The following is an 18,392-nucleotide window of genomic DNA, read 5'->3' as shown; positions in this document are numbered from 1 at the left end:
CAATGAGCTCAGCAGCTGTGCCATCGTAGATGCCAGGAGCAGCTGCAATCAGTGGTTGGCTACAGCAGCGATGCGCGCTGTCAACATGACGACACCAAAGCCGCCAAAACCGAGAAGTGGAGAGAAGCTGGAGAGAGAAAGTACCTGATCGGCTTGTTATTTTACAGTGTTTGGAGTCCACTTTCTTGAAAGTGGAAAATGCCTGTAAGCAAATTTCACAATAAAAACTGCATGCATTATGAATGAGAGATCTTAAATGTGATAAGGCTAAAGTAGATACTTTTAAAATTCATTCCAGAAGGGCTGCAGAATCCTTTTTGAAAGTATTCACACGTGACATTAAAATAACTGGATAAAAGGTGCCCCGATCTTAAAGGGAACCTGTCACCCCGTTTTTTCCGTATGAGATAAAAATACTGTTAAATAGGGCCTGAGCTGTGCATTACAACAGTGTATTTTGTGGACCCCGATTCCCCACCTATGCTGCCGAAATACGTTACCAAAGTAGTCGTTTTCGCCTGTCAATCAGGCTGGTCTGGTCAGATGGGCGTGGTGTCTTCCCCCAGATCTTGCTTAGTTTTCCGTTGGTGGCGTAGTGGTGTGCGCATGTCCAAGGTCCCAAATCCACTGCACAGGGGAGTGAAAAGAGCGCGATTTGCGCTATTTCATTGGTGATCGTGGGGGCGGCCATCTTCCTTTGGCCGCGCGTGCGCAGAAGCGGCGCTCTGCTGGCCGCGGCTTCAGGAAAATGGCCGCGGGATGCCGCGCGTGCGCACATGGAGATCGCGGCGGCCATTTTCCTGAAGCAGAGTTCGCATCTCTGCTTCAGAAAAATGGCCGCCGCGATCTCCATCTGCGCACGCGCGGCATCCCGCGGCCATTTTCCTGAAGCCGCGGCCAGCAGAGCACCGCTTCTACGCACGCGCGGCCACAGGAAGATGGCCGCCCCCACCGATCACCAGGGGAATAGCGCAAATTGCGCTCTTTTCACTCCCCTGTGCAGTGGATTCGGGACCTTGGACATGCGCACACCACTACGCCACCAACGGAAAACTAAGCAAGATCTGGGGGAAGACACCACGCCCATCTGACCAGACCAGCCTGATTGAAAAGCGAAAACTACTACTTTGGTAACGTATTTCGGCAGCATAGGTGGGGAATCGGGGTCCACAAAATACACTATTGCAATGCACAGCTCAGGCCCTATTTAACAGTATTTTTATCTCATACGGAAAAAACGGGGTGACAGGTTCCCTTTAAGACATCTACTTTAGCTCCAGGCCACTTCCAGCTTCTGCTTGCCATTAGGACAGCACTTATTGTATCGTTACAACATCAGTGATGTGTGTTGAAGGGGCCAGTTATCGGATTAATTACAATAGCTTAAAGAGCCTGTTTCACCATATGCATACCTTGCATCATTTTTAGGATGTGTTGTACGTCTCTTGTGTCAGATATGTAGACACATACATGAATTTTTAAGCATTTTATTTAGAAAACCTTACACATCGATGCACAAGTGCATCTGATAAAGTGATGATAAATTTGAGGACCCTGGTTTTGACAATGTGCAACGTGTTTAATTTCTGAAAGTATATGGAACTTTAGCATACCAATATGATTTTTAATTTACTTACAAAATGTAACCTATTTAGGTTTATCAAGAGTGAATATTTTCCTGGCATTTTTTATTCTCAAAAACACTGCAGCTAGAAGCAACACTGTGTGGAGAATTATTAGTCAAGTTGTATTTTAGAGGATTATTTTTATTATTGATCAACAACTATGTTCTCAATCAACCCAAAAGACTCAAATATAAAAGCTTAATATTTTTGAAAGTTGGAGTGTTTTGGTTTTTTTTTCGATTTGGCTATCTTAGTAGGATATCGGTTTGTGCAGGTAACTAATACTGTGCAGAATTATTAGGCAACTTAATGAAAACCAAATATTTTCCCATCTCACTTGTTTATTTTCACCAGGTAAACCAATATAACTGCACAAAATTTAGAAAAACAGTATGCAAAAACAAAACCCCAAAAAATTAGTGACCAATATAGCCACCTTTATTTATGACACTCAACAGCCTTCCATCCATAGATTCTGTCAGTGGCTTGATCTGTTTATGATCAACATTGCGTGCAGCAGCCACCACAGCCTCCCAGACACTGTTCCGAGAGGTGTACTGTTTTCCTTCCCTGTAGATCTCACATTTTATGAGGGACCACAAGTTCTCTATGGGGTTCAGATCAAGTGAACAAGGGGGCCATGTCATTATTATTCCTTCTGTGAGACCTTTACTGGCCAGCCACACTGTGGAGTAGTTGGAGGCATGTGATGGAGCATTGTCCTGCATGAAAATCATGTTTTTCTTGAACGATACCGACTTCTTCCTGTGCCACTACTTGAAGAAGTTGTCTTCCAGAAACTGGCAGTAGGTCTGGGAGTTGAGCTTCACTCCATCCTCAACCCGAAAAGGTCCCAGAAGTTGATATTTGATGATACCAGCCCATACCAGTACCCCACCTCCACCTTGCTGGCGTCTGAATCGGAGTGGAGCTCTCTGCCCTTTACTGATCCAGCCTCTGGCCCAGCCATCTGGCCCATCAAGAGTCACTCATTTCATCAGTCCATAAAACCTTTGAAAAGTCAGTCTTAAGATATTTCTTGGCCCAGTCTTGGTGTTTTATCTTAGGTTTCTTGTTCAAAGATGGTCTTTTTCAGACTTCCTTACCTTGGCCCTGTCCCTGAGTATCGCACACCTTGTGCTTTTCGTTACTCCAGTAACGTTGCAGCTCTGAAATATGGCAAAACTGGTGGCAAATGGCATCTTGGTAGCTTCACGCTTGATTTTCCTCAATTCATGGGCAGTTTTTTTGCGCCTTTTTTGCCCAACATGCTTCTTGCGACCCTATTGGCTATTTGCCATGAAACGCTTGACTCTTTGGTGATCACGCTTCAAAAGTTTGGCAATTTCAAGACTGCTGCATCCCTCTGCAAGACATCTCACAATTTTGGACTTTTCAGAGCCCGTCAAATCTCTCTTCTGACCCATTTTGCCAAAGGAAAGGAAGTTGCCTAATAATTAAGCACACCTTATATAGGGTTTTGATGTCATTAGACAACACCCCTCCTCATTACAGAGATGCACATCACCTGATTTACTTAATTGGTAGTTGGTTCTCAAGCCTGAACAGCTTGGAGTAGGACAACATGAATATAAAGTATCATGTGATCAAAATACAACTTGCCTAATAATTCTGCACACAGTGTAAGCTTCTCTACAGGACATATGAAAAAAATAAGACACACACAAATGTATTAATTAAAACAAAAACACAACATCCATGAGAATAATTGCATTTTTTGTTTTTTAAACTACCCTCACTCCCTCTCCCCCCAAAAAGTCACAAAATGTGTGTAGGTGGCCTTAGGGTGCTTCCTAATGTACTGTTTTAATGAGGGTTTTGAAGCCAGTATTAATAAAATCATAAAATCAAAATAAAATAATAAAATGTATAAAAAAATCAATAGTAAAGATTACCCTTAATACTATCTCCAATTTAAAACATACATTCTTAGTCGAACTGAGCTTGGATGTTCAGCTGCACACAATTAAACAAAAAAAAAACAAAAAAAAAAAACATACACCTTGGCTTGGTTCAAATATATGTTATATGTGCCCACTTACCACAGTGACTGCATCATTGAGTAAAGATTCTCCAAACACCAAGATGTGGAGCAACTCATTGATGTGGATTTCTTCAAATACAGCCAAGACAGCTACAGGGTCGACAGCCGAAATGATACTACCAAACAGCAAGTTGTCCAAGAGTCCTACACCTGTTAAATCTGCTCCACCAATCTGGCATACGCCATACAACAAAGAGCCTATTAAGAAAGCATTCCAGAGTGTTCCCAACACTGCAAACATAAGAATTGTTCCCAAATTTTCAGAGAAGGGACGTAGTGGCAGGAAATATCCAGCATCTAGAATGATTGGTGGCAAAAGGTAAAGGAAGAAGACATTCGATTTCAAAACTGGAGGATTTTCACCAACGGCCTTCATAAGGCCACCTACTAGAAGGCCCACAACAATCAGCAAACAGCTCTCGGGGACAACATTGGATAAAGTTGGGATCACATGGAATCCTGCAAGAAAACAAAAAGGTAGACAGCTATTCAGAGAACATTCTATTTGTGGTCAATAATGAATTCAGATAAATTGTACACAATCACAATAGAAAATTTTCTTCCTGGTTCAGCACAGCATGGGAGGTGAAAATTACAATCTTCTCAGACATTGTCATTAACTAACTTTATAACCATTAACGAATTAATGTGGTGAGTCTAGATAAAGCCCAGAGTCTTGACCTCAGCAAGCCCTGCGCATGTGTAGAACCGAATGGCTGCTCTAGCTTTCCGGCATGCTGTGTCATTGGGGCACATTGTATCTTCCACGTGCGTAGCCCGAAGCATGTCATAGCGCACTCAGAACAGGGTGCTCCTCATGTTGGCAAAAAACTTTTCCAAGGGTTCTCTGCCTGCACGGCGTTGTACCAACCTCCTGGCCAGTGGTACTTCACCCCACCCTTCCGGAAGGCATCCTGGACACCCTCCAGACCTGGTTAAGTCCAAAGTACCGCTCTTCTTAGGTTCCCTCAAGGACAGGTAACAAAACTGATGTGGAGGAGAGGTACTGCCCTTTTATTCAGTAGGTTTCCTGTCCTTATGGGCGGATAACCTCTCTCAGGTGGTGCTGTTATGGGACAAGAGGACAAATCCCAAGTCCTTTCAAATGGCTGGGATAGTCTATCAAAGATGCAACTTCAATTGGAAATACAGTTGACTTGAATGGAAAAGTACAAACCATGCTTTCCCCCGAAATAAATCTGTTCTTCTGTCAAATCCTAATGTAACCTAATAACAGCATCGAACACTTAGGTTTTAAAAACTAATTGGCTTAAAACCTTATCAGCTTTCTGAACTTACCCTAAAAAAAAAAATCTTATAGCTGATGCTTGTGGCGATGTCAAATCATTTTATCCGGATCTTTTGGACATCAGCTGATCTGTGGTTTACACAATTCCAGTCATATGCATGATAAATCAATAAAAAGGGGAACACAAACTTTAACCCCTTTACCCCCAAGGGTGGTTTGCACGTTAATGACCGGGCCAATTTTTACAATTCTGATCACTGTCCCTTTATGAGGTTATAACTCTGGAACGCTTCAACGGATCCCGGTGATTCTGACATTGTTTTCTCGTGACATATTGGGCTTTATGATAGTGGTAAAATTTCTTTGATATTACCTGCGTTTATTTGTGAAAAAAAATGGAAATTTGGAGAAAATTTTGAAAATTTTGCAATTTTCCAAATTTGAATTTTTATGCCCTTAAATCACAGAGATATGTCACACAAAATACTTAATAAGTAACATTTCCCACATGTCTACTTTAAATCAGCACAATTTTGGAACCAACATTTTTTTTTGTTAGGGAGTTATAAGGGTTAAAAGTTGACCAGCAATTTCTCATTTTTACAACAATTTTTTTTTAGGGACCACACCACATTTGAAGTCATTTTGAGGGGTCTATATGATAAAAAAATAACCAAGTGTGACACAATTCTAAAAAATTGCACCCCTCAAGCATCGTTTATCCAGGCCTCCTGATGATCCAGATTGGTGAAACGGGTTGAGGCGAGAGGCATGGGTCCTCAAGAACATCATCCATTTATGATGAGTATCTAGTGACTTTAACTGACACTGTTTTTTGGTATTATACCCTGGGTGTGCAGTTTGATCCATACTGCATTACAACTTTAAAACCCATCCTACCTTTATCAATGACTATCAATTGGTGTGGCTCCCGTTTTGTGTATATATCTGAAAAGTCTGGTGGCTATATTTTGGCGGTGTGGTACCCCTTTGTATATTACATCTAAATTGTTATTTGGAACCTACACCTATCTGTTTTCTATTATCTATATGGGCTATACTATCAATAGCTACATCTAGAGATTTTTAGGGCTTTTGCTAGGGAGAGCCCTCGTTGAGTGGGGGCGCCACTTCCGCTGTACAGTAGGGTGCCAACCTCCACAGTTAGGTAGGTGTTACAGAACAGTGATCAGTTTTAGTCAGGTTTTTGCACTGTATGTCTGCACTTTAAGGAACGGCATCACTTCACTTCACACTGTTCATGATACGCTCCATCAAGCAATTACCTTGCCTATTTTTTTCTTTCCTGCCGCGTGAGACTGGGGTGTAGTTGTATCACTTTTTCCCAGTGAATTGAGTAGGAGCTTTAAGATCAGTCGTCGAGGAGCGGGGGCGCCTCTCTCGATATTGATTAGGGTGCCAATCTCCGCTGTATAGGCAGGGTAAGTGAGTGTTCACAGTGTGAGGGTCAGCTGCAGTGAGCACGGTTGTATGTATTCTATGTTGTGTGGTTAAAGGTTTTAATATATGTTTAATAAAAATTGAAGATTTTATCTATTATCATCCCAGTGATATAAGGTTCTTGCTAGTCCTTTTAGCTTTCTGAACTTACCCTAAAAAAAAAAATCTTATAGCTGATGCTTGTGGCGATGTCAAATCATTTTATCCGGATCTCAAGCTGCTCAAAACTCCATTCAAGAAGTCTATTAACCCTTCAGGTGTTTCACAGGAATTTTTGGAATGTTTTAAAAAAATGAACATTTAACTTTTTTTCACAAAAACTGTTGTACAATTTGTCCTGAGTTTGCCAAAACCTGATATGTGGGGGTAAACCACTGTTTGGGCGCATGGTAGAGCTCGGAAGGGAAGGAGCGACATTTGACTTTTCAATGCAAACACCCCTAACCCTAATCTCAACGGTAACCCTAACCACACCCCTATCCCTGACACACCCCTAACCCTAATCCCAACTGTAAATGTAATCCAAACCCTAACCCTAATTTTAGCCCCAACCCTAACCCTAACTTTAGCCCTAACCCTAGCCCCAACCCTAGCCCTAACCCTAATGGGAAAATGGAAATAAATACATTTTTTTAATTTTTCTCTAACTAAGGGGGTGATGAAGGGGGGTTTGATTTACTTATTCCATATTTTGGTCCAAAGAGTCATGTGAGGTCTTGTTTTTTGCGGGACGAGTTGACGTTTTTATGGTAACATTTTCGGGCACGTGACATCTTTTGATCGCTTTTTATTCCGACTTTTGTGAGGCAGAATGACCAAAAGCCAGCTATTTATGAATTTCTTTTGGGGGGGTTGTTTATACCGTACCGCGTTTGTAAAAATGGATAAAGCAGTTTTATTCTTCGGGTCAGTACGATTACAGCAATACCTCATTTATATCATTTTTTATGTTTTGGCGCTTTTATACGATAAAAACTATTTTATAGAAAAAAGAATTATTTTTGCATCGCTTTATTCTGAGGACTATAACTTTTTTATTTTTTCCCTGATGATGCTGTATGGCGGCTCGTTTTTTGCGGGACAAGATGACGTTTTCAGCGGTACCATAGTTATTTATATCTTTCTTTTTATTCGCGTGTTATTCCACTTTTTGTTCAGCGGTATGATAATAAAGCGTTGTTTTTTGCCTCTTTTTTTTTTTTTTTTTTTAACGGTGTTCACTGAAGGGTTTAACTAGTGGGACTGTTTTATAGGTCGGGTCGTTACGGACGCGGCGATACTAAATATGTGTATTTTTATTTTTTTTTTTTTTAATTTAGATAAAGGAATGTATTTATTGGAACAATATATATATATATATATATATATATATATATATATATATATATATATATATATATATATATATATATATATATATATATATATTTATTATCATTTATTTAGGATTTTTTTTTTTTTCCCACACATGTAATTTTTTTTTTTTTTACCTTTTTTACTTTGCCCCAGGGGGGGACATCACAGTAAAGTGACAGATCGCTGATCTGACACTTTGCTGTGCACGGTGTCAGATCAGCGATCTGACATGCACAGCAGTGAGGCTTCCCGGGTTCCCTGGGTTCAGGTCTGGTGACTGTGGAGGCCAGGTCATCTGGCGTAGCACCCCATCACTCTCCTTGGTCAAATAGCCCTTACACAGCCTGGAGGTGTGTTTGGGGTCATTGTCCTGTTGAAAAATAAATGATGGTCCAACTAAACGCAAACTGGATGGAATAGCATGCCGCTGCAAGATGCTGTGGTAGCCATGCTGGTTCAATATGACTTCAATTTTTAATAAATCCCCAACAGTGTCACCAGCAAAGCACCCCCACACCATCACACCTCCTCCATGCTTCATGGTGGGAACCAGGCATGTAGATTCCATCCGTTCACCTTCTCTGCGTCGCACAAAGACACGGTGGTTGGAACCGAAAATCTCAAATTTGGACCCATCAGACCAAACCACAGATTTCCACTGGTCTAATGTCCATTCCTTGTGTTCTTTAGCCCAAACAAGTCTCTTCTGCTTGTTGCCTGTCCTTAGCAGTGGTTTCCTAGCAGCTATTTTACCATGAAGACCTGCTGCACAAAGTCTCCTCTTAACAGTTGTTGTAGAGATGTGTCTGCTGCTAGAACTCTGTGTGGCATTGACCTGGTCTCTAATCTGAGCTGCTGTTAACCTGCGATTTCTGAGGCTGGTGACTCGGATAAACTTATCCTCAGAAGCAGAGGTGACTCGGTCTTCCTTTCCTGGGGCGGTCCTCATGTGAGTTAGTTTCTTTGTAGCGCTTGATGGTTTTTGCCACTGCACTTGGGGACACTTTCAAAGTTCGCCCAATTTTCCGGACTGACTGACCTTCATTTCTTAAAGGGAACCTGTCACCACGTTTTTGGAAGATGGGATAAAAATAGCGTTAAATAGGGGCAGAGGTGGGCGTTACATTAGTGTGTGTGTTATGCGTTTATTACCCACCTAAGTTGCCGAAATAACTTTGCAAAGTCTCCGTTTTCGCCTGTCAATCAGGCTGGTCAGGTCGCATGGGCGTTGTCTTCCCCCAGATTTGGCGTAGTTTTCCGTTGGTGGCGTAGTGGTGTGCGCATGCCCAAAGTCCGGAATCCTCTTCCAGGGGATTTAAAATAGCGCGGTGTTCGTTATTGCATTGGTGATCGGTGGGCGCGGCCATCTTCCTTTGGCCGCGCGTGCGCAGAAGCGGCGCTCTGCTGGCCGCGGCTTCAGGAAAATGGCCGCCGCGATATCCATCTGCGCACGCGCGGCATCCCGCGGCCATTTTCCTGAAGCCGCGGCCAGCAGAGCGCCGCTTCTGCGCACGCGCGGCCAAAGGAAGATGGCCGCGCCCACCGATCACCAATGCAATAACGAACACCGCGCTATTTTAAATCCCCTGGAAGAGGATTCCGGACTTTGGGCATGCGCACACCACTACGCCACCAACGGAAAACTACGCCAAATCTGGGTGAAGACACCACGCCCATGTGACCTGACCAGCCTGATTGACAGGCGAAAACGGAGACTTTGCAAAGTTATTTCGGCAACTTAGGTGGGTAATAAACGCATAACACACACACTAATGTAACGCCCACCTCTGCCCCTATTTAACGCTATTTTTATCCCATCTTCCAAAAACGTGGTGACAGGTTCCCTTTAAAGTAATGATGGCCACTCGTTTTTCTTTACTTAGCTGCTTTTTTCTTGCCATGATACAAATTCTAACAGTCTATTCAGTAGGACTATCAGCTGTGTATCCACCAGACTTCTGCACAACACAACTAATGGTCCGAACCCAATTTATAAGGCAAGAAATCCCACTTATTAAACCTGACAGGGCACACCTGTGAAGTGAAAACCATTCCCGGTGACTACCTCTTGGAGCTCATCAAGAGAATGCCAAGAGTGTGCAAAGCAGTCAAAGTTAAAGGTGGCTACTTAGAAGAACCTAGAATATAAGACATAATTTCAGTTGTTTCACACTTTTTTGTTAAGTATATAATTCCACATGTGTTAATTCATAGTTTTTGATGCCTTCAGAGTAAATGTACAATTTTCATAGTCATGAAGATACAGAAAAGTCTTTAAATGAGAAGGTGTGTCCAAACTTTTGGTCTGTATTGTATATATATATATATATATATATATATATATATATATATATATATATATATATATATATATATATATATATATACATACATAGATATATATAAATATATACACTGATCAAAAAAATAAACGGAACACTCAAATAACACATCCTAGATCTGAATGAATGAAATATTCTCATTGAATACTTTGTTCTGCACAAAGTTGAATGTGTTGACAGCAAAATCACACAAAAATCATCAATGGAAATCAAATTTATTAACCAATGGAGGCCTGGATTTGGAACGATACTCAAAATCAAAGTGGAAAATCAAATTGCAGGCTGATCCAACTTCAGTGGAAATGCCTCAAAACAAGGGAGTGATGCTCAGTAGTGTGTATGTGGCCTCCACGTGCCTGTATGACCTCCATACAATGCCTGGGCATGCTCCTGATGAGGTGGCGGATGGTCTCCTGAGGGATCTCCTCCCAGACCTGGACTAAAGCATCCGCTAATGGTCTGTAGTGTGTGTGTGTGTGTGTGTATGTGTGTGTGTGTATGTGTGTATGTGTGTATGTGTGTGTGTGTATGTGTGTATGTGTGTGTGTGTGTGTGTATGTGTGTATGTGTGTGTGTGTGTGTGTATGTGTGTATGTGTGTGTGTGTGTGTATGTGTGTGTGTGTGTGTATGTATGTGTGTATGTGTGTATGTATGTATGTATGTATGTATATATACACTCACCGGCCACTTTATTAGGTACACCATGCTAGTAATGGGTTGGACCCCCTTTTGCCTTCAGAACTGCCTCAATTCTTCGTGGCATAGATTCAACAAGGTGCTGGAAGCATTCCTCAGAGATTTTGGTCCATATTGACATGATGGCATCACACAGTTGCCACAGATTTGTCGGCTGCACATCCCAAAGATGCTCCATACAAGGCAGGATGGATCCATGCTTTCATGTTGTTTACGCCAAATTCTGACCCTACCATCCGAATGTCGCAGCAGAAATCGAGACTCATCAAACCAAGCAACGTTTTTCCAATCTTCTACTGTCCAATTTCGATGAGCTTGTACAAATTGTAGCCTGTTTCCTGTTCTTAGCTGAAAGGAGTGGTACCCGGTGTGGTCTTCTGCTGCTGTAGCCCATCTGCCTCAAAGTTCGACGCACTGTGCGTTCAGAGATGCTCTTAGGCCTACCTTGGTTGTAACGGGTGGCGATTTGAGTCACTGTTGCCTTTCTATCAGCTCGAACCAGTCTGCCCATTCTCCTCTGACCTCTGGCATCAACAAGGCATTTCCGCCCACAGAACTGCCGCTCACTGGATTTTTTTTCTTTTTCGGACCATTCTCTGTAAACCCTAGAGATGGTTGTGCGTGAAAATCCCAGTAGATCAGCAGTTTCTGAAATACTCAGACCAGCCCTTCTGGCACCAACAACCATGCCACGTTCAAAGGCACTCAAATCACCTTTCTTCCCCATACTGATGCTCGGTTTGAACTGCAGGAGATTGTCTTGACCATGTCTACATGCCTAAATGCACTGAGTTGCCGCCATGTGATTGGCTGATTAGAAATTAAGTGTTAACAAGAAGTTGGACAGGTGTACCTAATAAAGTGGCCGGTGAGTGTGTGTGTGTGTGTATATATATATATATATATATATGTATATGTATATATACACACATACATACACACACATATACTGTATATATGCACATATATTATGCCTACACACTACCGTTCCAAAGTTTAGGGTCACTTAGAAATTTCCTTATTTCTGAAAGAAAAGCACAGTTTTTTCCAATGAAGCTAACATTAAATGATTCAGAAACACACTCTATACATAGTTAATGTGGTAACTGACTATTCTAGCTGCAAATGTCTGGTTTGTAATGCAATATCTTCATAGGTGTATAGAGGCCCATTTCCAACAACCATCACTCCAGTGTTCTTATGGTACTTTGTGTTTGCTAACTGTGTAAGAAGGCTAATGGATGGTTATAATACCCTTGAAAACCCTTGTGCAAGAGTGTGAGCACAGCTGAAAACAGTTTGGCAGATTAGAGAACCTATAAAACTGACCTTCCTTTGAGCTATTTGAGAATCTGGAGCATTACATTTGTTGGTTCCATTAAACTCTCAAAATGGCTAGAAAAATATGGATTTTTGTGTTACCGCTAAATCCTTTTCTTCGAGACGCTCATTGGGGGACACAGGACTGTGGGTGTATGCTGCTGCCGCCAGGAGGCTGACACTAAGTAAAACATCCTCCTCCGCCGTATACACCCTGACACTGGCCGCAGGAGAATCCAGTCTGGTGCAAAAAGCAGTAGGAGAACAAAAAATACATCAGCTATAACACAGGTGCAATATATCTAGAAAAACCCACTGAATAATAAGGAAGGAGCCATCTGGCTAACAGGGTGGATGCTGTGTCCCCCAATGAGCGTCTCGGAGAAAAGAATTTTACGGTAACACAAAAATCCATATTTCTCCTTCATCTCATTGGGGACACAGGAGTGTGGGACATCCTAAAGCAGTCCCTGGGTGGGAAACTGACTCTACGGTATAAGCCCTAGGCACCTACCGCCTATAGGTGCGCTACGGCTGCCAGCAGAATCCTTCTACCCAGACTTGCATCCTCCAAAGCCTGAGTATGGATATTATAGTGTTTGGATAAAGTGTGTAGACTGGACCAGGTTGCCGCCTTGCAAACCTGTTCTGCTGATGCCTGGTGCCGAAGAGCCTAGGAAGCGCCCACTGCCCGAGTGGAGTGAGCCCTGATCCCAGCCGGAACGACTGCACCTCTGATGCGGTATGACTCCTGAATAGTCAAGCGTATCCACCTGGCTATGGTCGATCTTGAGGCCGCGAGCCACTTCCTGTGAGCATCGGGGAGGACGAACAGTGCGTCTGTCTGCCGAAAGAATGCCGTTCAAGACACACATCTCCTGAGAGCTCTCACTAGATCCAGCGTATGGAGAGCCCCTTTCCACATGGTGTGTTGGCGCCGGGCGTAATGAAGGCAAGACAATGTCCTCGTTCACGTGGAATGAGGAAACAACCTTTGGCAAAAAAGGGGGTGCTGGCCTAAGCATTCCCTTATCCTGCTGAAAGCAAAAATGGAGCTCGGCAGGATAGAGCCGCCAGCCCCAAGACCCGCCTGAGGGATGTTTTAGCCACCAGAAATACTACCTTCCTGGAAAGGTATGTCAAGGGGACGTTCTGAAGAGGCTCGAATGGAGATTCCTGCAGGACCTCTATGACCAGGTTAAGGTCCCAAGCGTCTAGGGGTACCTTGTAAGGCGGTACCATGTGAGCAACGCCTTGTATGAAGGTCTTCACCTGTAAATTGGTAGCGATTCTGTGCTGACAGACAGACAAGGCTGATATCTGTCTTTTACAGGGGAACTTGGTGCTAGACACGAATCCAGGCCAGCTTGGAGGAACGCTAAAATGTCGGGGATAGAGAAACGAAACAGGGAATAATAGCGCTCTCTGCACCATGCGAAGAAAACCCTTCCAGGTGTGATGGTAGAAATGTGTTGAGGCAGGCTTCCCGAGCGCTAATCATAGTAGCGGCCACCTCCTGGGAGAACCCAGCCTCGGTTAGAATCCAAGATTCAACGGCCAGGCCGTTAAACACAGGGCCCCTGAGCTCTGGTGGTAGATCGGGCCCTGGGAAAGAAGGTTCGCACGCTCCGGCAGCCGCTTGGGAGCTTCGGCGAGCATCTGTACTAGGTCTGCGTACCCTGACCGACCAGAGGCCAATCTGGAGCGACCAGAATTGCTGGGACCCGCTGTCTTGATCTTCCTAATGACCCTTGGGAGCAGAAGTAGTGGAGGAAACAGGTATGGGAGGTTAAACTGGTTCCAAGGCAGGACTATTGCATCCACAGTGATTGCCTGTGGATCCCGGTATCGGGCGCCAAAACTGGGCACTTTGGCGTTTACCCTGGAGGCCATCAGGTCCACGACTGGGGTCCCCCAGCATTGGCAAGTCTGTCGGAAAACATCAGAGTGAAGCGACCACTCTCCGGACGTCAGACCCTGTCGGCTGAGAAAATCCGCCGCCCAGTTCTCCTTGCCTGGAAAGTGGACAGCCGAGATCACAGAGTGGTTCTTCTAGGCCCAGCAGAGGTTATGTTCTACCTCGTGTATGGCCGCCCTGCTGCGGGTACTCCCTTGATGATTTATGTATGCCACGGCCCTGGCATTGTCCGATTGAATCTGGACGAAGCATCCTGCCAGAAGATAATGAAAGTGCTGCAGAGCCAGCCGAATAGCCCTTATCTCCAGAAGGTTGATCGGGAGGATTGACTCTTGCGAAGACCAGCATCCCTGGGCTGTATGGTGGCGAAACACCGCTCCCCCTCCGAGGAGACTCGCATCGGTAGTGAGAACCAGCCAATGGTCTGAGGGAAAAGCTTCCCCTGATAAAGTGAGGAACTCGTCCACCATGTAAGCGCCTGTCTGACCTGAGAGGACAGACGGCACCGGTGGGTTACTGTCCCAAGCTGCCAAGAGGGCATGCTGTGGGGACGAAGATGGAGTTGCGCAAATGGAACTGGCTCTATTGCTGCCACCATCCTTCCTAAGACTCTCATGCAAAAAACGGATGGTGTGAGAGACCAGCTGGCTAAGTACCCACACTTCCCACCAGAGGGCTAGGACCTTGTCACGGGGAAGAATGGTCATCCCTCGGGAGGTGTCGAAGATCATCCCCAGAAAGGAGATCTTCTGAGATGGCACAAGAGATGACTTTCTTAAATTCACTAGCCATCCCAGGCGAAAAAGAGTATCTAGCGAGATGCTGACACTTTCCTCGCAGGCCCGAAGAGACGGACCCTTGACCAGGAGGTCGTCTAAATATGGCAAGATGACTATGCCTTGGGAATGCCAGATTGACACGATGGCCGACATAACCTTTGTGAACACCCTGAGGGCGGAGGCCAGCCCAAAAGGCAAAGCTGAAAACTGAAAATGCAGGTTGATGATGGCAAAACGAAGAAACCTTTGATGCCGGGGGCATATGGGGATGTGAAGATAGGCATCTTGGATATCTATTGAAGCCAACTATTCTCCTTTTCCATAGTAGCAATGACCGAGCGGAGCGATACCATTCGGAACTGACGAATGCTGACAAACCTGTTCAGAAGATTCAGGTCCAGAATGGGCCTTACAGTTCCGTCCTTTTTGGGGACTATGAACAGGTTGGAATAGAACCCTTGGAATCTCTAATCCTCTGGAACGGGAATGATAACTTCGCTGTGCCGAAGAGACTCAACAGCCTTAAATAAGGCCCGTACACGGAATTCTGATCTGGGACGACGAGACATAAAAAAAATTGACTCGGGGACAGCTGACAAACTATCTTGTACCCTGAGGACACCAGTCCTCTTAACCACCTGTATGACGGCGACGGCCTCAACGAAACCAGCGTAGGCGGCCGCCTACATTGCTGGTGACGCCCGGAGCCCGCCTCCAGTCATTTGGCTTAAAATCTAAGGGGCCTAGGTCCCCTAGATTTTGGCTGGTGGGACCGCATTTTGCCCAATGGGTTGGTTCTGTATGAGTTCTGACGAACCCTGTCCTGATTAGGCCGACCTGAGTAGACGGGATTTGCCGCCACGATTCACCAAGGGTTTCGAAAGGGCCTAAACAGTGCCTGAATCTGGAGATGAAATGGCAAGGTAAGGGACTTTTTAGAGATTGAGTCCACCCACCATGTCCTCATCCATAGAGCCCTCCTAATGGAAATTGCATTTCGCGGCAGCCAGCGCTGCACAGTTCGCCGCATCCAAAGATGCATTAATCAGATAGTCTCCCGCTAGAGCGATCTGAATTGAGATTTCGGCAACCTCGGATGGCTGGTCCCTATGCTGCAGGGCTCTATTCAACGACTGACCAGGATATCATGGCCTTAGCTACCCAAGTTTCTGCAAAGGAGGGCGAGAGGGCTGATCCTGAGTCTTCAAACACTGAGCGAGCCAGGCTCTCAATGAGCCGATCAGTTGGATCCCTAATAGAATACCCATTTGGGAAGGGATAACAAAGTTTCAGAAGCCAAACATGACACAGGTGGATCCACCGAAGGGGATTCTGCCAACTTTTTACGGAGTTCAGGGGCATATCTTCCATTCAGGGCCCTTTGACCCGAAAACCGCTTGTCTGGCTGCTCCCTGTGATGTTGCACTATATCCTCACACTCTGGATGAGTGCAAAATGCTCTATGAGGCTGTTTGGTCCGTTTGAATGACACCTTATGACTGGAGGCCAAGGTGGATTCGACGTCTATCCCCAGGGTTTGGTCGACGGCCTCTATGAGACTGTCGATTGACTCTTGGTAATTAGGCGCCTCTAAAATGAGGGGCCCTTTGGAATTATAATCCGAGTTCTGTTCACTAACCTCCGCTGGTGAGGGAGAGACGGAACTAAAGGATGCCGAGGCACCAGACGAACCAGGAGATGCTGAGTGGGTTCGTTTTCCCTGCATCTGCTTAGTGAGAGAGCGGCCCCTGCTGGCCAGAGGTTCCTGTGAGATACCCCTCCAAGACAGGCAAACCACTGTCCCTCCCCCTATCTGGGGCCTGAAGGGACTCAATTGCTCTCGTTAGTGACACCATGGACCACGACAGAGAACAGGGCCCATTCCGGGGGACCTGACACACTAGGCTCAGTCGCGGGGAGGGCTCCTGAGCGCGTTCGGAATCGCAGGTTTCACAGAGCCGATTACTCTGGGCATGCGGGAAAGTGAACCAACAGGCAACACATGAGGTATATAATACCGGATGAGTCCTCCTGCTGGACCTGCTGCTGATATGATCCTAGCTTAGATGCAGCAGCAGAGAGAGAGGAACTGCCGGACTGGGGGAGAAACACTTACCCCAGAGTCCTGTGTCCCTGAAAGTCCTGCAGAACAACTAAGGAGAGCGCAAATCAGTGATGCCTCCTATCTTCAAAAGAAGCGCGCACAGTCAGTGGGCGTGCCCTGCCGGAAATAGGCGCGTCTGTGGCAGCTGGCTCCAGAGGCGGAACCGGAAGCAGACGTGCCCAGGAGGTGGGATTTCCACCAACGGCCTAGTGCCAGCCAAAGCCAGGGACTAAAGTTTCTGGTGCCTGCGCATGGAAGCGCTTGTGCGCTGCATCAGGAGCCCTCCCAGCCCCTTAAATTAGCGAAAGACCCATGGATGGAGCGCTTCAGCCACCAGCTTCAGTTTAGAGGGGAGCTGCGTAAAGGACGGTGCAGGCACCCTAGCTCCATCTTCCCTTCAGGGGATGAGGAGAGGGACCATCCGCCTCCTTCCATCACCGCAGTCTTAGCATTGGTGATGCACTGGGGGCCGCACGGACTGCGCATATGCACTTGTACAGCCTAGGGTTTCAATACCTTAGTGTGGTCAGGGCTGAGCCCGGAATCTTGTCCCACATTGCGGGAGAGGATACGTGGAGGCGACAATCCACGTGCTCACCCGTTGTTGGTTTGGGGAGATCGGACCCCTTCAAAAGGGTCGGTCGCCCCTGTCTCATCTTCATGGTAAAAAAGAGAAAGGAGGTCTGGGAAAAACCAGACATGTGCCTCCTAAAGACACTAAGCATGAACTGGATTCTCCTGAGGCCAGTGTCAGGGTGTATACAGTGGAGGAGGAGCTAAAATTTATTATGTTTACTTAGTGTCAGCCTCCTGGCGGCAGAAGCATACACCCACAGTCCTGTATCCCCCAATGAGACGAAGGCGAAAAAGAACTTTCATGTGAAACTCAACAATCTATTCTTGTTCTTAGAAATGAAGGCTATTGCATGCGAGAAATTGCCAAGAAAAACTGGATTAATTACCGGTAATACTCTTTTATAGAGCCACGATAGCACCCACTTGAGAGAGGGGATCCGCCCCTAGGAACAGGAAACCCTATGGAGAAATAAAAGGGGCGGTCCCCCTCGCTCCCACAGTTGGGTTACAGAGAATGAGAGGAACCGCCCACCAGTATTAGTAGGCAATCCAAAATTACATTTTATATTGAGTTAAGCTAAATATGAGTAACTAAAAAACTGTTCACCCTTAAAAGTGCAAAATAACCATTAGGGAGGGAAGTGAAGGGGTGCTGTCGTGGTTCTATAAAAGAGTATTACCGGTAAGTAATCCATTTTTTTCTCTTCGCCACGACAGCACCCACTTGAGAGACTCTCAAAGATAGTAATTTGGGGGGGGGAATCACCGTGTTAAGAACGGATCTACTGAAAGATAAGTCAGATGAGGAAGAAAGGTCCAATATATAGTGACTATAAAAGGTAGTAGAAGACCAAGTTGCGGCCTTACATATTAATTCTATTGGGACCTCCGCTCTTTCAG

At 45.2% G+C, this 18,392-nt stretch overlaps 1 protein-coding gene across 1 annotated transcript in view; it reads right to left on the bottom strand.

Annotated features, from left to right (window-relative positions):
* SLC9A1 (solute carrier family 9 member A1) overlaps window positions 1-18,392 on the bottom strand; it is a 148,027-nt gene that overhangs the window by 84,021 nt on the left and 45,614 nt on the right. The window contains exon 2 of the mRNA XM_077295681.1: window positions 3,689-4,149. Coding sequence (XP_077151796.1) covers window positions 3,689-4,149 — 461 coding nt within the window. The remainder of the gene's footprint in view (window positions 1-3,688; window positions 4,150-18,392) is intronic.

The sequence above is a fragment of the Ranitomeya variabilis genome, chromosome 3, assembly GCF_051348905.1.
Source record: "Ranitomeya variabilis isolate aRanVar5 chromosome 3, aRanVar5.hap1, whole genome shotgun sequence".
Lineage (NCBI taxonomy): Eukaryota > Metazoa > Chordata > Amphibia > Anura > Dendrobatidae > Ranitomeya > Ranitomeya variabilis.
Note: the sequence above shows the minus strand (reverse complement) of the source record. Positions and strands in the feature narration are given on the sequence as shown.